We start from the raw sequence: 19,576 nt of genomic DNA, 5'->3' as shown, positions 1-19,576 counted from the left end.
CTCCAAGGCGGTATTACCAAGTTTCCCTGCTATCTTTGCCTTTGGGACAGCAGGGACACCAAGGCGCACTACCACAGGCGGGACTGGCCACAGCAGACCGAGTTCTCTGTGGGGAGGAACAACGTCAAGTGGGAGCCACTGGTGGACCCCCGGAAGGTGCTGATGCCACCACTGCACATCAAATTGGGCCTTATGAAACAATTTGTCAGAGCTCTAGATAAGGAGTCGGCAGCCTTCAAGTACCTTCAAGACTTCTTCTCTAAGCTGTCTGAGGCAAAGGTCAAAGTGGGTGTCTTCGTCGGACCACAGATAAAGAAGATCCTGGAGTGCAATGAATTCCCCAAGAAGCTCACTAGTAAGGAGAAAGCGGCTTGGAACAGCTTTGTCGCAGTGGTTCGGGGCTTCCTGGGCAATCACAAGGCCGAAAACTATGTGGAGCTGGTTGAGACTCTGATGAAGAACTACGGCACAATGGGCTGTAGGATGTCCCTCAAAGTCCATATCCTTGATGCTCATCTTGATAAATTCAAGGAGAACATGGGAGCGTACTCGGAGGAGCAAGGCGAGCGCTTCCACCAGGATATACTGGACTTTGAATGCCGCTACCAAGGACAGTATAACGAGAACATGATGGGAGACTACATTTGGGGGCTGATTTGTGAAAGTGATTTACAGTATAATCGTAAATCTCGAAAAACTACTCACTTCTAAATCTTTTGTAGTCATTTTTGTATTACTTTAGTATAAATACATGTTAATTTGGATTCATATGTTGTTTTTTTCTGACTTTATGTGAACGAAAAGACACAAATTCGCCCGTTTTCTCATTGGAAATAGGTACATTTCAAAATATCACTGTCTTGGTCACAAAAGCAAAGTTTGTGGGGAATAATAGCCATTTTCTATACTTTTGAGGCATTAGCAATTAGGAAATAACACTTACTACCCAGGAACAAAAATTGTGTTACATAGCCAGTTAGAAATATACCAGTTGCCTGGGAAACACTTGCTATCATGTAGTTTTGATTTTCTTTAATTATAAGCAAGTTGTAATGTAAACCACAACTTTCCCTCCATTTTAATTCTCTCTGATCCAAATGCTGCATTTGATACTGTTGACCACTGCATTTTACTAAAACATCTTGGAAGCTTGGTGGGTCTCTCAGGTGGTGTCCTATCATGGTTTAAGGTCATATCTTTCCAACAGATTAAAGTATGCTTCTATTGTGGAGAATAAATCGGTATTATCGTAAGTTATCTGCGGTGTTCCTCAGGGTTCTATTTTAGGCCCCTTGTTATTTTCTTTATATGGCGATATTATTCGCAGACTCCACTGTTACGCCTATGACACACAACTGTACTTGTCTGTAAATCCATGCAACCCCTCTACTGGGGCGCTATTAGTTGCATGCGTTGCTGACAAAGTGTTGGATGTCTCAACATTTTTTATTGTTGAATTCAGACAATACAGAGGTTATTTGGGGGTCACTTTTGATCATTTGAGTCTCATATTAAAAAAAAAAAAAGATTGAAGTATCTTTTTATCATTTGAGGAATATAGCCAAACTTAGACCGATTCTCTCTGTACCTGACTGAAAAACTAATGCATGTCTTTGTTTCACCCCAGAACAGATTATTGTAATGCTCTGGTTTACTGGTATCCCTAAACGTGTGGTGTCTCACTTGCAGCTAGTTCAAAACACTGCTGCCAGAATTCTAACTAAAACCAAAAAAATGAGCATATTACCAGTCCTAGCTTCTTGTGAATGGCTCCCTGTGCATTTTAGAACTGATTATAAGATTTTCATTTTAACTTATAAAGCCCTAAATGGATTGGCATCAAGTTATTTCCAGGAGTTGCAGAGCCCTTACAATCCAAGTCGTACTCCAAGATCGCAGGATGTGGGGATGTTGGTTTTTCAAAGAGTGAATAAAGATGGTGTGGGAGTGAGGGCCTTCTCTTGTAAAGCCCCAATATTGTGGAATGCTCTGCCATCTTCAGTCAAAAAAGCAGGGGCTCTTTCTATTTTTAAAACAGCACTGAAAACCCATTTTTATAAAATTGTTTTTTTACCATAATTTTATCACTGACTATATATCGTATTAGACTGTCTTTTCAACTGTTTTATAGGAATTATGCCTTTTAAATGTTGTATTATATTGTAAAATGTTGTAAAGCGCCTTGAGGTCCTTGTGATGAATGGTGCTATATAAATGTAAATAAAAAAAATAAAAGAAATACTGTGTTTTGTTGTTCACAGATTAAGGAAGCTCAGAATTATCACACAGACCACAATAATAACAATACACAAAAGTGACCTTGTTAACTAGTAAAAACAAACTTGCCTCAACGTACTCGACGTAAGAACATAAGAACATAAGAACATAAGAAAGTTTACAAACGAGAGGAGGCCATTCGGCCCATCTTGCTCGTTTGGTTGTTAGTAGCTTATTGATCCCAGAATCTCATCAAGCAGCTTCTTGAAGGATCCCAGGGTGTTAGCTTCAACAACATGTTACTGTACATACAACCAAGCTACTGTTCCTGAACTTTCCTGAACGTTTTTAAAAGCATGGGTACTGCCAAACCAAAAAAAATGAAGTTAGAATGGGGCTCAATAGATTGCTTTAGTATACTTAAACGCAATGCACTTAGGCCTACAGCAAATATATTGAACCAACGGCTAGTTTTTTTTTTTTTTTTTTTTTTTAATTCTGTTAAATTAATGTAAATTTGAGAATGAATTCAGTTCTAGGAGATTTCTGTAGCAGTTTTTTGTTTTTATTACTCATTTTGTGTCTCCATAGAATTCGAAGAATATTGACACAACTGGGTTAAAATGAAATAAATTAATTGTGGTGGATACTCGTGTGTTGTTTATAATTTTCCCTCTGAGCATTGCGGTGGTCATTTTGGGGGAATGGAGGGATTTACACCTACTTCAAGTGTCAATAATAAGCTCTCTCTTTTGTAAAACTTGAAGCTTAGTAGTGTCGCGTAAGGCAGCTGCAGAAAACTGTGTGGTTGCATCTGGCTAATTCAGAGAAGCTGGTGCAGTGCATTGCATAAATCCTGCTTGAGCAGCTTGCAAAGCTAAAAAAAACAAACAGTGAGGTGACATATTGTACTATATTAGATACCTCAGTCTGATGAGCATTTCCACAACTAAATGCATCCATTCTGACAAGACCAGGCACCTCCCATGAACACCTGTGATGATGTCACATGCATTTAAAGTTCAGGGCAATTACATCAACTGATTGTAAAGTTACAAGACTGAACTCACTTGAACTACAGAAATATGCAGCCTGTTACAAAACAGAGACATGGAGAAAGCAGGATTTTCAGTTTGAGACAAAATACTGCAAAGGCTTCTGTTTAAGCCTAGTCCTGTTGAAATGTAACTTCCAGCAACTGAACATTTAAATCATATTTCCATGACCTTAATACCGTCTCCCTAAAATGTGTAAACCATATGTTTACTGTATTTATATTGTATGTTGTAATATTAATGTTAAAAATGGTGCAGGATAACAGCCATACGAATAATCAGGGAAGTTATTACTATCGATTACAAAGTAATTAGTTATATATTTCTGATTACTTTGAAGTTACGTTTGCCAATAATAATAATAACCACCGACTAGTATCTTAGTTTTAATGCTAGTAAAGTAGAAAAAATACATCAGGCATTTAAGAAAAGGACATTTTCACTCAGGTTCTTTTGCCAACTGCAGATTCTGCAATATTTCATATTGAAGTAACAAAAAGTAAACTCCTTACTGTAATAAAATACTCAAAAAAGGCTTCTGTAATTAATTACAGTTAAAGAATGCCACTGTTTAGATCTTTAAAATCAGCCCCAATGTCTGTTGAGCTAAATATATTTATTTCTGGACATTATATATATATATATATATATATATATATATATATATATATATATATATATATATACACACACACACACACATATACACACAGTATATATATATATATATATATATATATATATATATATATATATATATATATATATATATATAAAACAAATTACTTTTGTCAAAACAAACCTAAAGAAAACTGGCTTGTTCTTAGTTCTTTCACCAAAAGAAGACCACAATGTTGTTGGTATACAAATACCCTACAGTGTATGTTTTGCAATCTTTTACACAAATCTGCTAAAATGTAGTTTTGTGTTCCTCATCATTATTCAGTACTTTGGCAACATTCTGGGTCACTTACCTTTTCCAGCTTCCTCTCCTCTGACTCACTATTCGGCAATCTTGCTTTGAGCTTGACAGATCCCTCTTTAAATATGTCTCCAAACCCCACTCCTCTGACTTTCTTTGGCTGTGCTATGGCTCCATTCCCAATCTCAGGAGAGAGGAGCGGGGAGGTAGGAGTGGTGGGGCCTGCTCCAGGAAGCTCTTTATTGTTAGACTCTGTAACAGCAGATAGACACAAAACTCTTTAATCATAGTCAGAGTTACACCAGCACAAACTAGGTACTACAAATTAAATAGTGCTAAGTCATTCACATTATTTATTTCTAGGAAAGTCATTTCATATGTTAACTATCTGTTATTACAATTTCAAGAGAAAAAAATAAAAAATAAACATTCAAAATTTACCAGCAATTAAATGTTAGTTAGCCAAAATAAAATGTGTTTAAGAGTTTATCAATGTTTTACTTTTTGCAGATTAGAGAGACATCAGAAATCAGAACATCTCTCTTCACAAAATACACCACCATAAGTTCTATATCCTTTCACTCTTTCTTTGTTTTTTTACCTGAATCATCAAGAACATCATTCTGTTCACCATCGTCTGAGACTTCTATTTCCTTAACAAAATTGGATGGAAACAATCCGGATTTTCCATGCATTGTTCCACTCCACCAACCCTCTTCAACCTGGTCATGAAATGCAGGTGAAGAAAGTGTGTTACATGTAATGGCATCCACAGTATACAGTCGCTGCAATTCATTTGAACTTGGAGTACCAAAACATTTATGGCAAATGCAATGCACTGTAAAACTGCATACAGTACATGTTAAAGCATAAAACAGAGACGTTAGACAACAGCATCTTATCTTTTGGACATGCAGATATACAGTTGCCACATTCAGCTCCATCTGTGTCCAATAAGTCTTCTGTTTAATAAAATAAACTCCTAATATGCTGCTGTTTAATTGTGTTTGAAGATCAGCTTCAAATGATTCTTAGCCCTGAAAGCTATGCTACCTATTAAAAGCTTTATCTGAACTAGTAAAATATGTGATTATTAAATGACCTTGAAGGACCAAAGTACACAATTTAAAAGTTTACTTATCACAAGGAACTGAAACAACACTACTGTACAGGAGGCATTTACAAACATTGTTCTGCATATTTTACTTGGATGCTTTTGGCCTAAATACTGAAATAAAACAGCTGAGGCATTGAACATAAAGAAGTCATAATAATGTAGAAGCAAATGTTACCAGCGTAGCTACCTAAAAATCATGTGCAACTGCATGAACCGTATAGTGCAACACAGACATTGCAAAACAGCACAGCTGTCCACAGATCACCAGTACAGTAAAGTAAGGAAAATATGTAGGCAGCTAAAGATAAGTCACTCCCCAGACATGACTTACCTCTTCATTAATATCTACCATATCTCCCACTTTCAGCTCCAGTTCATCTTCGTTCTGTGGTAAGTATTCAAAAACAACTCTGCACTGTCGTTTCTTTGATCCTGTAAAAAGTAAGTTTTCCATGGTAAATAAAAGACAAGGATCATTTGGGTACAAGATCTTGGGCACAGAAAACAAAACAATGACTGCTGGAGGAAGTCGAGAAGGTAAATATGTTGAACGTAGCAGTCTGTTTACAGTTAAGATTGCATGCAAGTACTATCCAGGAAGTACACACCCAGATAAAAAGTTGTGTTACACAGCAATTGATTATCTCAACTTACATACCCATTAGAGTCATTTGTCACAATTTCAGCAAGGTAATCCACAAGCAAGACACGCCTCTTTAAATAAAGCTACTGTATAGTCGAGTCTACTCTATTATGGTAACAAAGACTTACTTATTTCAGCTCCATCTTGAATTAGACTAGCCCCCAATTACATATACAGTAGTATCAGATCACAGTAAGTGCACACTACATCTTACAATATGTTATATAAAGCTTATTATTTTATTTAATATAACTTGGGTAGGTTGTACTAGTTACTTCTAAATAACAATATAAATCACATAAATACCTATTGTTATTACATTTTATATGTTTAGCCATGGCAGGCTAAACAGAAGCAGTTTTACAAAAAAAAAAAGCTAATTTTATTTGAGGGCAACTATTTTGTCAAGGAAATTCCTCTTACAATTTTTCAGTTAATCATTAACATTATTCTGTGGACATTCCTTTTGTTTTTAACTTGCATTGAATAACGCTATAGATGAAGTATAAATACAAGCAAGGAACAAAAAGTTCTTCCACAGAAGAAAAGTGGAACCAGTGAGTCATATCGCAACTGTACTATAGTACTAATAATTAACAATTAACCTGGCAGAAATCTCTAAGAATTCCCCAATGTGGATGTCTATTTGACTTCATGCATTTTCTTCTGGCTTTTTTAGGTTTTGTTTTCAGATTGGGAGTTTCCCAGCAATTGACATACAGTATAACTTAGCGTGCACGTATAACATGCACATTTGTTCTGGCCTGCCCATATCAAACAGAGAGTACAGGTGATTGAATAGCATTCATGAAAAAATATGTTAATTGCAGCTGAGCAAAAATGGCAGCAATCCATATACTACAGAACCAACAGTCATTTTCCAGACAAGTACAGGTGATTCCAAAGGCATTTGGCTAGTTCACAGACAACCCAGGTATCAAATACAATATACAGTTTACCACAGATTAATGAATATTAGCACTAGATTATAGGAAGGAAGGCGATAAGGCATCCATGGAGGTGCATGACAAACATATCCAGTTGGCTCTTCTCACCCACATAACCAGGGATCTTTGTTAAATCAAGCACTTCCAAATTTATTGTGAGTAAAGTCTTACATTAAAAAAACAGGAACCTGCCCAATTATCAGTCCTACAGCTAATGCACGCAGGCAACCCACACATCATCATTATGCTTCATTAAAAATATCTCTAGAGGTCAGAGCACAGAAGACAGCTTAATTCTGCAAGACAACTTCTGCCTATTAACTCATACGAGTACCCTTTATATTAACTAAAATACTACAAAGACAAAGCCATAATTTAATCTGGATAAATTGAGTACCAGCCTACCTTACCGTGTATCATATTGCATACAGTATCAAGGCAATGAACAGGAACAAGTTTTCTTTCAACTTGACCCCATCAGTCAACAGTTAAATTAAACTGTACAGATTTTTTCCGTTTTTACAAAGTCTAAAACAGACAATAACTTGTCTTCCATGTGTTTAATGATGAATACTTCCTACTGCACATGCATTTCCTGTGCTTTTTCAATAAAAATAAAACAAGCCATCACTATTTCTATTATATTAAATATCCCACTATGAGAGCTTATAATCGAGTAGACCCTGCAATGCAGAAACTGTATCTGTACAATATGGAACTTAATGAACGTTACTGTAAATTGCATTTTGGCAGGTTTTTTTGTGTTGCTTGTTTTGTTATGCAGTTAGCCTATATTTTTAATGTCCAATTTTTCTCAATGTCCACGCTTATATTATACCCAACATGAATTAGATATGTACCAGTTTCTCAAATAGTAGTATAGGGTTGAGCCCCTTTTAAACAGAAGCTGTATATTTCTCCCAAGCCTTTTAAAGTTTTTATAACACTAATAACATTTTCCAATACAACTTTTTTTCTTCACTTAGCCACATTGTTAAATCAGTAAAAAAATAAATAAATAAAAATAAAATAAAGCCAAACCTTTTTTTTTCATTTATTATTAACATAGTTTCTTAATAACATTTTCATTTTTATTTATTTATTTTAAGAATTGTTTTTCCACACAATTTGCTATGGTACAGTAGTGCTGCAACAAATAATCAAATTAAATAAATTGCAGATTTTGTTTTAATCGATTAATATTATCACAATCGATCTGGCAGAACATGTTCAGTCTTGTTAATTAAACTTGTCATTTACCTCAAATGCTTTTTACATTTGATGTCAGAGAGAATAGCGGCACTGGGGAAACTATGCTGAAAGATTAACCCAGGCCAGAAATAATAATAAAATTATTATTTGGCTACTTTGTCCAGCAACAGCTCCTGTTAAAACTTCAGCCTTCACTCTCTAAAAAAAGGCTGATTGCAGCCTTATACACCCGTTTTCCTGGTGGAACATCTTTAAATTAGCCAACTGGCCACCCAATCAGCACATTGAACTTATTAAACTGGGGCTCAAGCAATCCCCAGCAGAAATGGGCACAAAATAATGACGCAATCCAAAATACCAAACCACCACCAAAAGACACACTATTTATATATTGTAAGAGCAGGGTTTTCACCCTGTCACACATACTAAGCATTGGGGAGGTAAAATTATTTATTTATTTTTAACAACAAAAACTGCATTGTTTTATTGAGTGCATATATTTTTAATGTAGAATATTAATCACATTTTAAATTGGTTTCATAAAGCTCTAGTGTACATATCATTTATTTTTGCCTTTATACATATTTTTATTTTGTTTAAGGTTTGCTTTTGTAAAGGTTGTTAAACAGAAATACAAACTACATCCAGGCTGTATTTTCAATAAAGATTCACATTTTTTCCATTTCACTGTGTCATTAAAATACATTTAATAACTGTAAGCTTGGGGTTACAATTACTTCAGAAACACTGACAAAATTACAATTAGTGAAACTTGAAAAAATTACAATTAATGAAACTGTTTAGACAGCCACTTACCAGTACATGGAAATAACAGGCAACATTAATCTTCCTAGTGACTTCCTGATTATTGCCCCAATACATTCAGACCATACAGTACACGCAAGAGCAAAGCTTTTTAAAGTACAAGAAGGGGAAACGAATCTACAGAGTGATGTGCAACTTGCTGCTCTGTCATTTTCCAGTCTGCCTCTTTTGAATTTGCTGACTATGTAGTTAACTATATTAGATTACTGAACAGTACTTAAACTCTTATGTTTTAACAAGACTATTCCCTAGGTCACACTGCCAGTTAAACTTGAAAGTTTAAAAGGTATACAAATTAGTGCTGGGACAAATATTCAAACAAACACTACTTGAAATGTATTTGGAGGCAAAAAGGGAAATGCTGTTATTCATTCCTTTAATACAATGTATGACTATCAAAAATATATAATTGAGACAATTAAATGCAAGAAGAAAAAACAAACAAACAGTCTCACACTTACTTACAGTGATACAGACCTGGCCTACATTACACAGACAGCAAGTGTGTTTACCTATAAGCAACTAACAAAATGTTACAGTCCTCAACAGCTTTTAAATTTATGAACAGAAGGTAATTAACCCTCTACAGCACTGTCCTTGCTTCCAGTGTTGTAATGTATTTATAAGTGATACAGATTACAATCATGTGCCTGCATGATTAATTATGTTTCCACAGTTACAGTATTTTGGAAATATTATTCTCTTATCAACTTACCTGTAGGGATGCTTATATTGCTACTGGTTTGAATGTGTATGTACGATTTATCAGTGTACACTGATAAAAGAACTAGCTGAAACAAAGTTTAGAGTAACGGTAGCGCATTACCAATTAGAAAAATAAAAAATACAATTTACTACAGTATGACATAGACTATGCAACATTTGAGTCAACTTTATGAAAACGCAACAATCGATATACAACCAGAACAATTTGGATTAAATGAATAAATAGAAAAACTAAAAGCATAAAATTAATGTTGTCCAATAAAAGGTTAATTTAATTCTGGAGAAAATGCATCCATGTTTAAAAAATGTGTCATAAAATTAATATACTTTTTTGTAGTTATTGACTTTGTGTAGTTATTTGAGTGTTCTTTTTCTTTCTTTCTTTTTTTTAAACATGAATCAGCTGTTTATCACCTATCATCATCATCATCGCCAGTGTCTTCCTGAAGACACATTGAGAATATGTAAAACCCTTTAAATCAGGATTTAAGGACTTTAAAGAAAGGGGGGGTTGATTTTAGATATTTTGATTTGACAGGAGTAAGTAATCACTAGAATTGGTTGAAGTTTAAAGTTGAGCGTACTTACTCATTTTGAAACTCTTGTGATTGGACTGTGGTTGAAATGCTCCAGCTGGAAACCCGTAGATACTCATTCTCTGTACAAGATTGGCCACGTTTCCACGCTCTCTCCTAATAGGCTGGACTTCGTCTTTTGCCTCCGTTTCTTTCTTAATTTCCTAAAAAAAAAGGCAAGTGTTTTCAGTTCCTTTTTCAGATTCCACGAAAAGTTAAACAATCAAAATGTGAACAAAACAAAACAAAAAACACACATGGGGGCATATTGTGAGGAAAATTCAATGAGATATGTAAGTTTATTTATTTATTTATGTACAGTGCCTTGCGAAAGTATTCGGCCCCCTTGAACTTTGCGACCTTTTGCCACATTTCAGGCTTCAAACATAAAGATATGAAACTGTAATTTTTTGTGAAGAATCAACAACAAGTGGGACACAATCATGAAGTGGAACGAAATTTATTGGCTATTTCAAACTTTTTTAACAAATAAAAAACTGAAAAATTGGGCGTGCAAAATTATTCAGCCCCTTTACTTTCAGTGCAGCAAACTCTCTCCAGAAGTTCAGTGAGGATCTCTGAATGATCCAATGTTGACCTAAATGACTAATGATGATAAATAGAATCCACCTGTGTGTAATCAAGTCTCCGTATAAATGCACCTGCACTGTGATAGTGTCAGAGGTCCGTTTAAAGCGCAGAGAGCATCATGAAGAACAAGGAACACACCAGGCAGGTCCGAGATACTGTTGTGGAGAAGTTTAAAGCCGGATTTGGATACAAAAAGATTTCCCAAGCTTTAAACATCCCAAGGAGCACTGTGCAAGCGATAATATTGAAATGGAAGGAGTATCAGACCACTGCAAATCTACCAAGACCTGGCCGTCCCTCTAAACTTTCAGCTCATACAAGGAGAAGACTGATCAGAGATGCAGCCAAGAGGCCCATGATCACTCTGGATGAACTGCAGAGATCTACAGCTGAGGTGGGAGACTCTGTCCATAGGACAACAATCAGTCGTATACTGCACAAATCTGGCCTTTATGGAAGAGTGGCAAGAAGAAAGCCATTTCTTAACGATATCCATAAAAAGTGTCGTTTACAGTTTGCCACAAGCCACCTGGGAGACACACCAAACATGTGGAAGAAGGTGCTCTGGTCAGATGAAACCAAAATCGAACTTTTTGGCAACAATGCAAAACGTTATGTTTGGCGTAAAAGCAACACAGCTCATCACCCTGAACACACCATCCCCACTGTCAAACATGGTGGTGGCAGCATCATGGTTTGGGCCTGCTTTTCTTCAGCAGGGACAGGGAAGATGGTTAAAATTGATGGGAAGATGGATGGAGCCAAATACAGGACCATTCTGGAAGAAAACCTGATGGAGTCTGCAAAAGACCTGAGACTGGGATGGAGATTTGTCTTCCAACAAGACAATGATCCAAAACATAAAGCAAAATCTACAATGGAATGGTTCACAAATAAACATATCCAGGTGTTAGAATGGCCAAGTCAAAGTCCAGACCTGAATCCAATCGAGAATCTGTGGAAAGAACTGAAAACTGCTGTTCACAAATGCTCTCCATCCAACCTCACTGAGCTCGAGCTGTTTTGCAAGGAGGAATGGGCAAAAATTTCAGTCTCTCGATGTGCAAAACTGATAGAGACATACCCCAAGCGACTTACAGCTGTAATCGCAGCAAAAGGTGGCGCTACAAAGTATTAACTTAAGGGGGCTGAATAATTTTGCACGCCCAATTTTTCAGTTTTTTATTTGTTAAAAAAGTTTGAAATATCCAATAAATTTCGTTCCACTTCATGATTGTGTCCCACTTGTTGTTGATTCTTCACAAAAAATTACAGTTTCATATCTTTATGTTTGAAGCCTGAAATGTGGCAAAAGGTCGCAAAGTTCAAGGGGGCCGAATACTTTCGCAAGGCACTGTATATAGCACCTTTCATCTAAAAGCACTTTACAAGTCAATAAAAACAACAAATACAACAACATTTCTTAAAACAATTATAATATGAACATGAAAAACTTATAGTAAAATTAATCAAAACACAAAAACATAAATATTAGTAGAGAAATAAAAAGAGAAGTGTGGAGTAGTGGTCTTGATCGGAGGGTCGTGGGTTCAATCCCAGGTGGGGGGACACTGCTGCTGTACCCTTGAGCAAGGTACTTCACCTAGATTGCTCTAGTAAAAAACCCATCTGTATAAATGGGTAATTGTATGTAAAAAATAATGTGATATCCTGTAACAATTGTAAGTCGTCCTGGATAAGGGCGTCTGCTAAGAAATAAATAATACTAATACTAATACAACATTTTGTATAAAATGCTAGTCCAAAAAAGGAGGTTTTAATCTTGATTTAAAAATATTAAGTGACTCTGCATCTCTAATGTCAGATGGTAATGTATTCCATAACCTGGGAGCATTGTAACTAAAAGGGTTTCTCCTTTCCTTTTTATCTTAATCTTTGGGAGGAAAAGTAGGATCTTATAATCAACTCTAAATCATACTGGAAGCTCGTGCAGAGAAGCCAACACAGGAGTTATGTGGTCACATTTTCTTTTACTAAGCACCCGCACCGCTGCACTGTGACTAATCATGAGAAGCGTGTGATGTACCAAATGTGCAGAAACTCTCAGAGTACAGCTTGTCCAGAGGTCAAAACAATGTGGCACTGAAGAGATACATTTTAACTTCACAACTACTTTTGTCCTAAAATATCAAGAATATGAATTCAAAAGTTGATTGTTTCTGTACAGAAGACCACGCTATAGTATGTGAAGGATACTGTTTTTACACAAGGAGTTTCCATAAAATAGATTGAAATGGTTTATGAGATATTATCAGTTAAAAAAAAAAGAACAGCACCTTTACAATAATTTACAAGAGGTTCACCTCTCTGGGATAATTAATACCGTATACATACTTAAAAGTCAAGAAGTTTCCCACACACTGATTTGCGAAGCAGATAACTTGCATCAGTACTCGGATCGTCAATACTGGAGTTTGCAGATCACATTCATAACCTCCTGCTGTTGCAGATACACGTCTTTTTAGTTTACAGAGTTTGAAAAAAGGCGAGACAACTTTTAAGTGGGAGGAATCTGGTGTCCCTGCAGCAGAAACAAACTATTATGGAATGTAAACAAACCAAATAGCTACCCACAGCAAAACCTTTAAAATCAAGGTGCCTTTACCCTATGCACCATTTAAATGATATCACCAGCTGCAAATTATCTGGATAGTAAATACACTTGAAAAATTGAAGATAAAATAATGGGTTTAATGATACTGTAAACCCCTGCTGTATGTGTAATGTAAAATGTGCAGCATTGTACATCTTCTTTGGTACAGTATGTGTATAGTGGCAGACAGTATTACTGCTGTACAGCACCATCCTCTAGTGGATAACATTATTGAGATTATATATATATATATATATATATATATAATTATATACACACACACACACACACACACACACACACACACACATACATACATACAATGCCTTGCAAAAGTATTCAGACCCCTGACCAATTCTCTCATATTACTGAATTACAAATGGTACATTGAAATTTCGTTCTGTTTGATATTTTATTTTAAAACACTGAAACGCAAAATCAATTATTGTAAGGTGACATTGGTTTTATGTTGGGACATATTTTTAAGAAAAACAAAAAACTGAAATACCTTGCTTGCATAAGTATTCAACCCCCACACATTAATATTTGGTAGAGCCACCTTTCGCTGCAATAACAACTTTAAGTCTTTTGGAGTAAGTATGTACTTGGGATCATTGTCCTGCTGAAAGGTGAATTTCCTCCCAAGCTTCAGTTTTTTAGCGGACTGAAGCAGGTTCTCTTGCAGTATTTCCCTGTATTTTCCATTCTTCCTTCAATTTTACCAAGATGCCCAGTCCCTGCTGATGAGAAGCATCCCCACAGCATGATGCTGCCAGCACCATACTTCACTGTAGGGATGGTGTGTCTTGAGGCATGGGCAGTGTTAGGTTTGCGCCATACATAGCGCTTTGAGTTTTGGCCAAAAAGCTCTATCTTGGTCTCATCTGACCACAAAACCTTTTCCCACATCGCAGCTGGGTCACTCTCATGCTTTCTGGCAAACTCCAGACGTGCTTTCAGATGGTACTTTTTGAGTAACGGCTTCTTTCTTGCCACCCTCCCATACAGGCCAGTGTTATGCAGAGCTCTTGATATGGTTGACTGGTGCACCATTACTCCACTCCCAGCCACTGAACTCTGTAGCTCTTTCAAAGTGATTGTTGGCCTCTCTGTGGCTTCTCTCACAAGTCTCCTTCTTGTTTGAGCGCTGAGTTTTGAGGGACGGCCTTTTCTTGGCAGTGCCTGGGTGGTGTGATGCAGCTTCCACTTCCTGATTATTGATCCAACTGTGCTCACTGGGATATCCAAACACTTGGATATTATTTTGTACCCTTTTCCTAATCTATGCATTTGTATTACTTTATCTCTAACTTCTGTAGAATGCTCTTTGGTCTTCATTTTCCTTCAGATTCACAGCCTGACCAATAATCCTTCAACAGTGGGGTTTTTATCCAGAAAATGTCACAGCAACTTTAATGGTTCACAGGTGGAGGCCAATGGTAAGGTAATTGTGTCCTCGTTAGGGCAATTTCTTTCATCGGTGTAAACTGGGAGCTTCCACAGCACAGGGGTTGAATACTTATGCAAGCAAGATATTTCAGTTTTTTTTTTTTCTTAAAAATATTTCCCAACATAAGACCAATGTCACCTTACAATAATTGATTATGAGTTTCAGTGTTTTAAAATAAAATATCAAACAGAACAAAATTTCAGTGTACCATTTGTAATTCAGCAATATGAGAGAATTGGTCAGGTTAAACAGAACAAAAATCACGAACACAAAATAAACAATAAATAATCCAGGTCAGGCTGGGCAGTAGCCTTCACTGATCCTGTATGTTATCATTTTAGTTTCATTTTAATCCTCCGTCGCTCTGCTCGCTCTCTCCTCTCTAACACCCACCCCGAGTGCCGAGAGCTGCAGGCTTTTATAACAGGTGACCATCTCCCGATTAGCAACAAATTAAATCACCTAATTAATTCAGGAGATGGCCACCTTCTGCACGAGTTTACTAAAATACTAAACAAAACAAACAAATCGGCTACGCTGTCAAAATACAAAACAATAACAAAATACGCGGTGCTTCGCCGTCATATAATTACAATACTAAAATCATAATAATAATAATAATAATCAAATACAAAATAACACAGGAGCGGAGGGGGACCCCGTTCTAAAATAAATAAACAAAACAATGTACAGGGCTGCTCGCCCTGTTACAACTGTTTACGACTGTAAGTCGTCCTGGATAAGGGCGTCTGCTAAGAAATAAATAATAATAATAATAATAATAATAATAATAATAATAATAATAATAATAATAATGATAATAATAATCTCATATTGAAAGCCTGTTCATGTATACATTAAGTGGTGCTCCTTTAAAATGTCAGGTACTGTAGGTGTGTCAATATATATACAGTATATATATATATATATACCTCAACAAATGTATTACATACTTTAAGGAAATGTTCCAGTCAGTGCAGTTTGGAAACCATTTGCTAGTAAATTGAAGTAACATACTAAGAGTACATCTGAAATAAGCAATACTTAGGAGTTATTCAAATATCAAAATAGCTTCCGTCTGTTATTTTCCACTCTCTATAAGCTGAATTCAACTCCTGATGTACAGGTGTTTTAGTTTGTTGCATCATATAAACGAAATCATTGCCAACTATTACTGCTGCTTTGTGGAATTCTGATTTTTCTTGACGTTCTTTTAGTTTTGTAACCGCTGAACCCCAGGTTTTTAAAATGACAGGTTATACACAAGTCCAGTTTCTCTGCATTTTGTAGTGTTTTACCAAAATGAACGCAATATAGTCGGCTCCATCAAATTCTGCAAAAACAAAATACGTTTTATTTATTTTGTTTATTTTTATTATATACTTATTTTTAAACGGTGTACAACATTTCACAGCTATTTTTTCTCATATAACATCTTGTCCCATGATGGTTAACAGGACCACTGCTGCAGCAGGGTGATCCTGGTTTCACACACTGATGGCTTTTTTTTTACTGGGGGGACGGGGGGTGGGCAACATTCATATTTTAGTAGTTTCACAAATTGATGGATTGTGCATGTCCAATAAATAACTAATAATCGCTTCTGTTTAAATCTAGTAAATTATATATTTTTTTTTAATATAGCGTTTGAATATATAAAAAAATGTAAATATGGTAAATATAAACTACTTGTCCGACGCACAAAGTATAACAGCAAAACTTTTGTCCCCGACACAAATCCTGTTGTCCCGGGTGTTGGGAGATACGAATTGCACACCCCTGAATCTATCCACAACCCTACTGCCAATATTGAAGACTCGTCATTTGAAGCCAACTTTATCCAGTCACTTTTTTCATTGCAAATAATCTTCTCATTAACCAAAGGCGTGACAGCTACTGTACTGAAACATTCCAGAACTTAAAACATAATACCATTACTGAACCAGAACAATTCATTCCTACCATTTCAGAACATGCAATGGAAAGATTAATTAGAGAGAGGCATACGCAGTACGGTATACAGAGAGCCTTATCATTTGAAAAGGATGGTATGTGTCAGTAAAAAAAACAAAACTGCTGTACTACAGTACAGTAAATATAACACATTGCACAAAAACAACATACAATATTTTGTACTACTTGCTTATCAACACATGCTGATGGAATAATCATTTTTTAATTAAGACAGATAACTCAAGCCAATACAATGGATGAACTAAAGTAACCTTAAAACTGAATGTACGGCATGCCTGAATCTCTACAATTAGAACTTCCTTAAAACCATTCCATCTCTCAGCCCCTCTGAGGATCATATGCCATTGCAAACATTAAATATAATGCTGTAACTACAATATATAGTTTTTACAGTGCAATTCCAAAAAGTACAAGATTTTCCCTGCACATTCTACCGTACTGCCACCAGTACCAGATCAAGTTGAGACTGCTCACCCATTGATGCATCTGTGTAATTCAATGAATAAATCTTTAGTCTGCAGCAGATACACTTACCGTAAGACACTACTTCATGTTGCAACCTGTCTGTCTTTCTTTCTGCCAGCTCATCAGCCACAGAAGTCATAGGCTAAGAGCCAGCTCTTCTGGGTTGGGATAACATCCAGGTCAATTTCACTGCACTAGACTCTAACAAGAATGCACCAATAAAGTCTGGAATTTCAAACAGACATAGTGTATATAGTCATGGCACTGATATACATAACCAGTGTTACTGGAGGGCTGGAGTGTCTAGCACTATCCTCCTAGATCAGTCAGATGACAGAATATATTAATTCTATATTAAGTCTACAAACCTTTATTTATTACAGAATGTGCAATTGTCGTTTGCCAGAAAACCCTTTTAATGGCATTGTTACAGCTCAGTGTGTTACTGAAAGTCTTTGTTTTATGCAGGTTTAAAGCAAAAGTCCTCCTGACAACTCTCCATTTAATAAATCATGTTAACGCATTACTTCAAAACCAATTCTAATTTTACATACAGTACACCACATCACTATCAGGTCACTTGTAACTAACAAAACATTCTTCTTATTTTTTTTTTTTAATATGCCATTTTATTGACTATATAGGTCTCAAAATGTGCAGTTTCAAAAGAAACATTATACAGCAAACATGCCCTTTCATGTTAAAACATGACCTCTGATACAACACTAGGTAAAAGAAAGTTCTTAATTTTCGTGCCTTTTCTTCCAGGAAATCCATTACACTTGCACTTCCTGGGGGAATTCACTTCAGCAGTGCTTTTGGGGTCAAGCATCTTATGGCTGCCAAGCATGTCAGTTATTAAGGTGGGGATTTACCAACATGAAATGCAACCTTGAAGGGGTAGGAACAATTTAATTCCCCAGGTGAAATGACCATGAAAGTGCACAACTAGCTTTCTAACATATAGTCCCAAATATCGTGTTTTAAATGAAAATACACATTTGCTATAACCACTTTTTTTTTTTTTCAAAACTACACATTTGAAACCTCTAGGTACGGATCTGCATGGCTTGGAAAATGTGTGGAATTATTTTATTAGCATCAATCACTTTAAATCATCAAGCTTGTGTGATCTACATCCACCATATGTATACGTCAAGTGTAAAATGTAGGACTGCACTGATAATCAGATTTCCCAAGTAATTCCCTTTAAGATGTTTTAAGTTGTTATGTATTAATTAAAATCAAATACAACGTGTTAATTACTGAACACAAAATAATGTGCTCCCTCATTCACCTTGTTTACACAATTAGTGAGCAATAATCAATAACAGTTTGCTACAGTGAGTATATACAAATTACTTCTTGTTTGACTTAAAACTTATCTACTGATAAAATAATTTTAAAAAAAATCAGTCAAGATTTATCAACCTGATCAAACTAATAACATCATTCCTATTTTACCATACTTCTGTCCTTTTTAATATAATATCATTTTGATTTCGTTTTGCTTGTTTTCATATAAATGTGCAATCTCTGTATGAAGTGTGGGATTGTAGTCCTGGGCAAGATTTTACGGCATCGTTGTCAGTGTACGCCCTGGGTGAAAGGAAAATAAGCTTCCAAACAGTTTAAAAATCACTTAATTAACTCAATTGCCATTTATTGGCACTCATTTGTAAAGGGGAGAGACAAGGAGCTTTTCTTGTGAAATTAAAACATTAAATAATAGGCTCGTTAGGTTTCAATACAGTTACAGTTTACATAAATAAATAAATTAAAAAAAAAATACATATTTACAAAAATACACACAAAGGGCAAGAACTATACATAACCTGTTTTTACATTTGTGTTTTATTGCAAGTATTGGTCTGCTGTTTGCTTCCACTTGAGAGATGATATGACTCCATTACTGTATGTTTCACTCAACCTAACACAGCAGCTATATCAGATTGCATAGCTTTGTGTGTTTCAAATAATCAGTCAAGCTTATAAAAAGAAGTAACTGACATTTAAAAGTCACCACAGTAGCTGAAAGAACAAAAATTGTCCACACATATTAAGATCAGTCCTTTTGTCCTGCAAGAACTTCCTAGGAAATCTACAGACAAGCATTCATTTTCAAGTTCTTGAATGTTGCGATGCACTGCATTAATATATATATCCTGGCATAGGATAACATATTTAAATGTTGAAACGCACATACTGTAACAGTACAAATGCTGTGAGGAACACCCAATGCA

General features: G+C 35.7%; 1 protein-coding gene across 6 annotated transcripts in view; it reads right to left on the bottom strand.

Moving 5' to 3' along the window:
* Nucleotides 1-19,576, bottom strand: part of cd2ap (CD2-associated protein) — an 82,933-nt gene that overhangs the window by 37,890 nt on the left and 25,467 nt on the right. For all 6 annotated transcript variants that reach the window (XM_059023650.1, XM_034003540.3, XM_059023651.1 and 3 more), the window contains 4 exons: nt 10,253-10,403; nt 5,643-5,743; nt 4,796-4,916; nt 4,247-4,446 (listed from right to left, as the gene is read on the bottom strand). In XM_059023650.1, coding sequence (XP_058879633.1) covers nt 4,247-4,446; nt 4,796-4,916; nt 5,643-5,743; nt 10,253-10,319 — 489 coding nt within the window. In that variant the 5' untranslated portion in view covers nt 10,320-10,403. The remainder of the gene's footprint in view (nt 1-4,246; nt 4,447-4,795; nt 4,917-5,642; nt 5,744-10,252; nt 10,404-19,576) is intronic.

The sequence above is a fragment of the Acipenser ruthenus genome, chromosome 5, assembly GCF_902713425.1.
Source record: "Acipenser ruthenus chromosome 5, fAciRut3.2 maternal haplotype, whole genome shotgun sequence".
NCBI classification, from domain to species: domain Eukaryota; kingdom Metazoa; phylum Chordata; class Actinopteri; order Acipenseriformes; family Acipenseridae; genus Acipenser; species Acipenser ruthenus.
The sequence above is the reverse complement of the archived record's forward strand: the minus strand, read 5'-3'. Positions and strand labels throughout refer to the sequence as shown.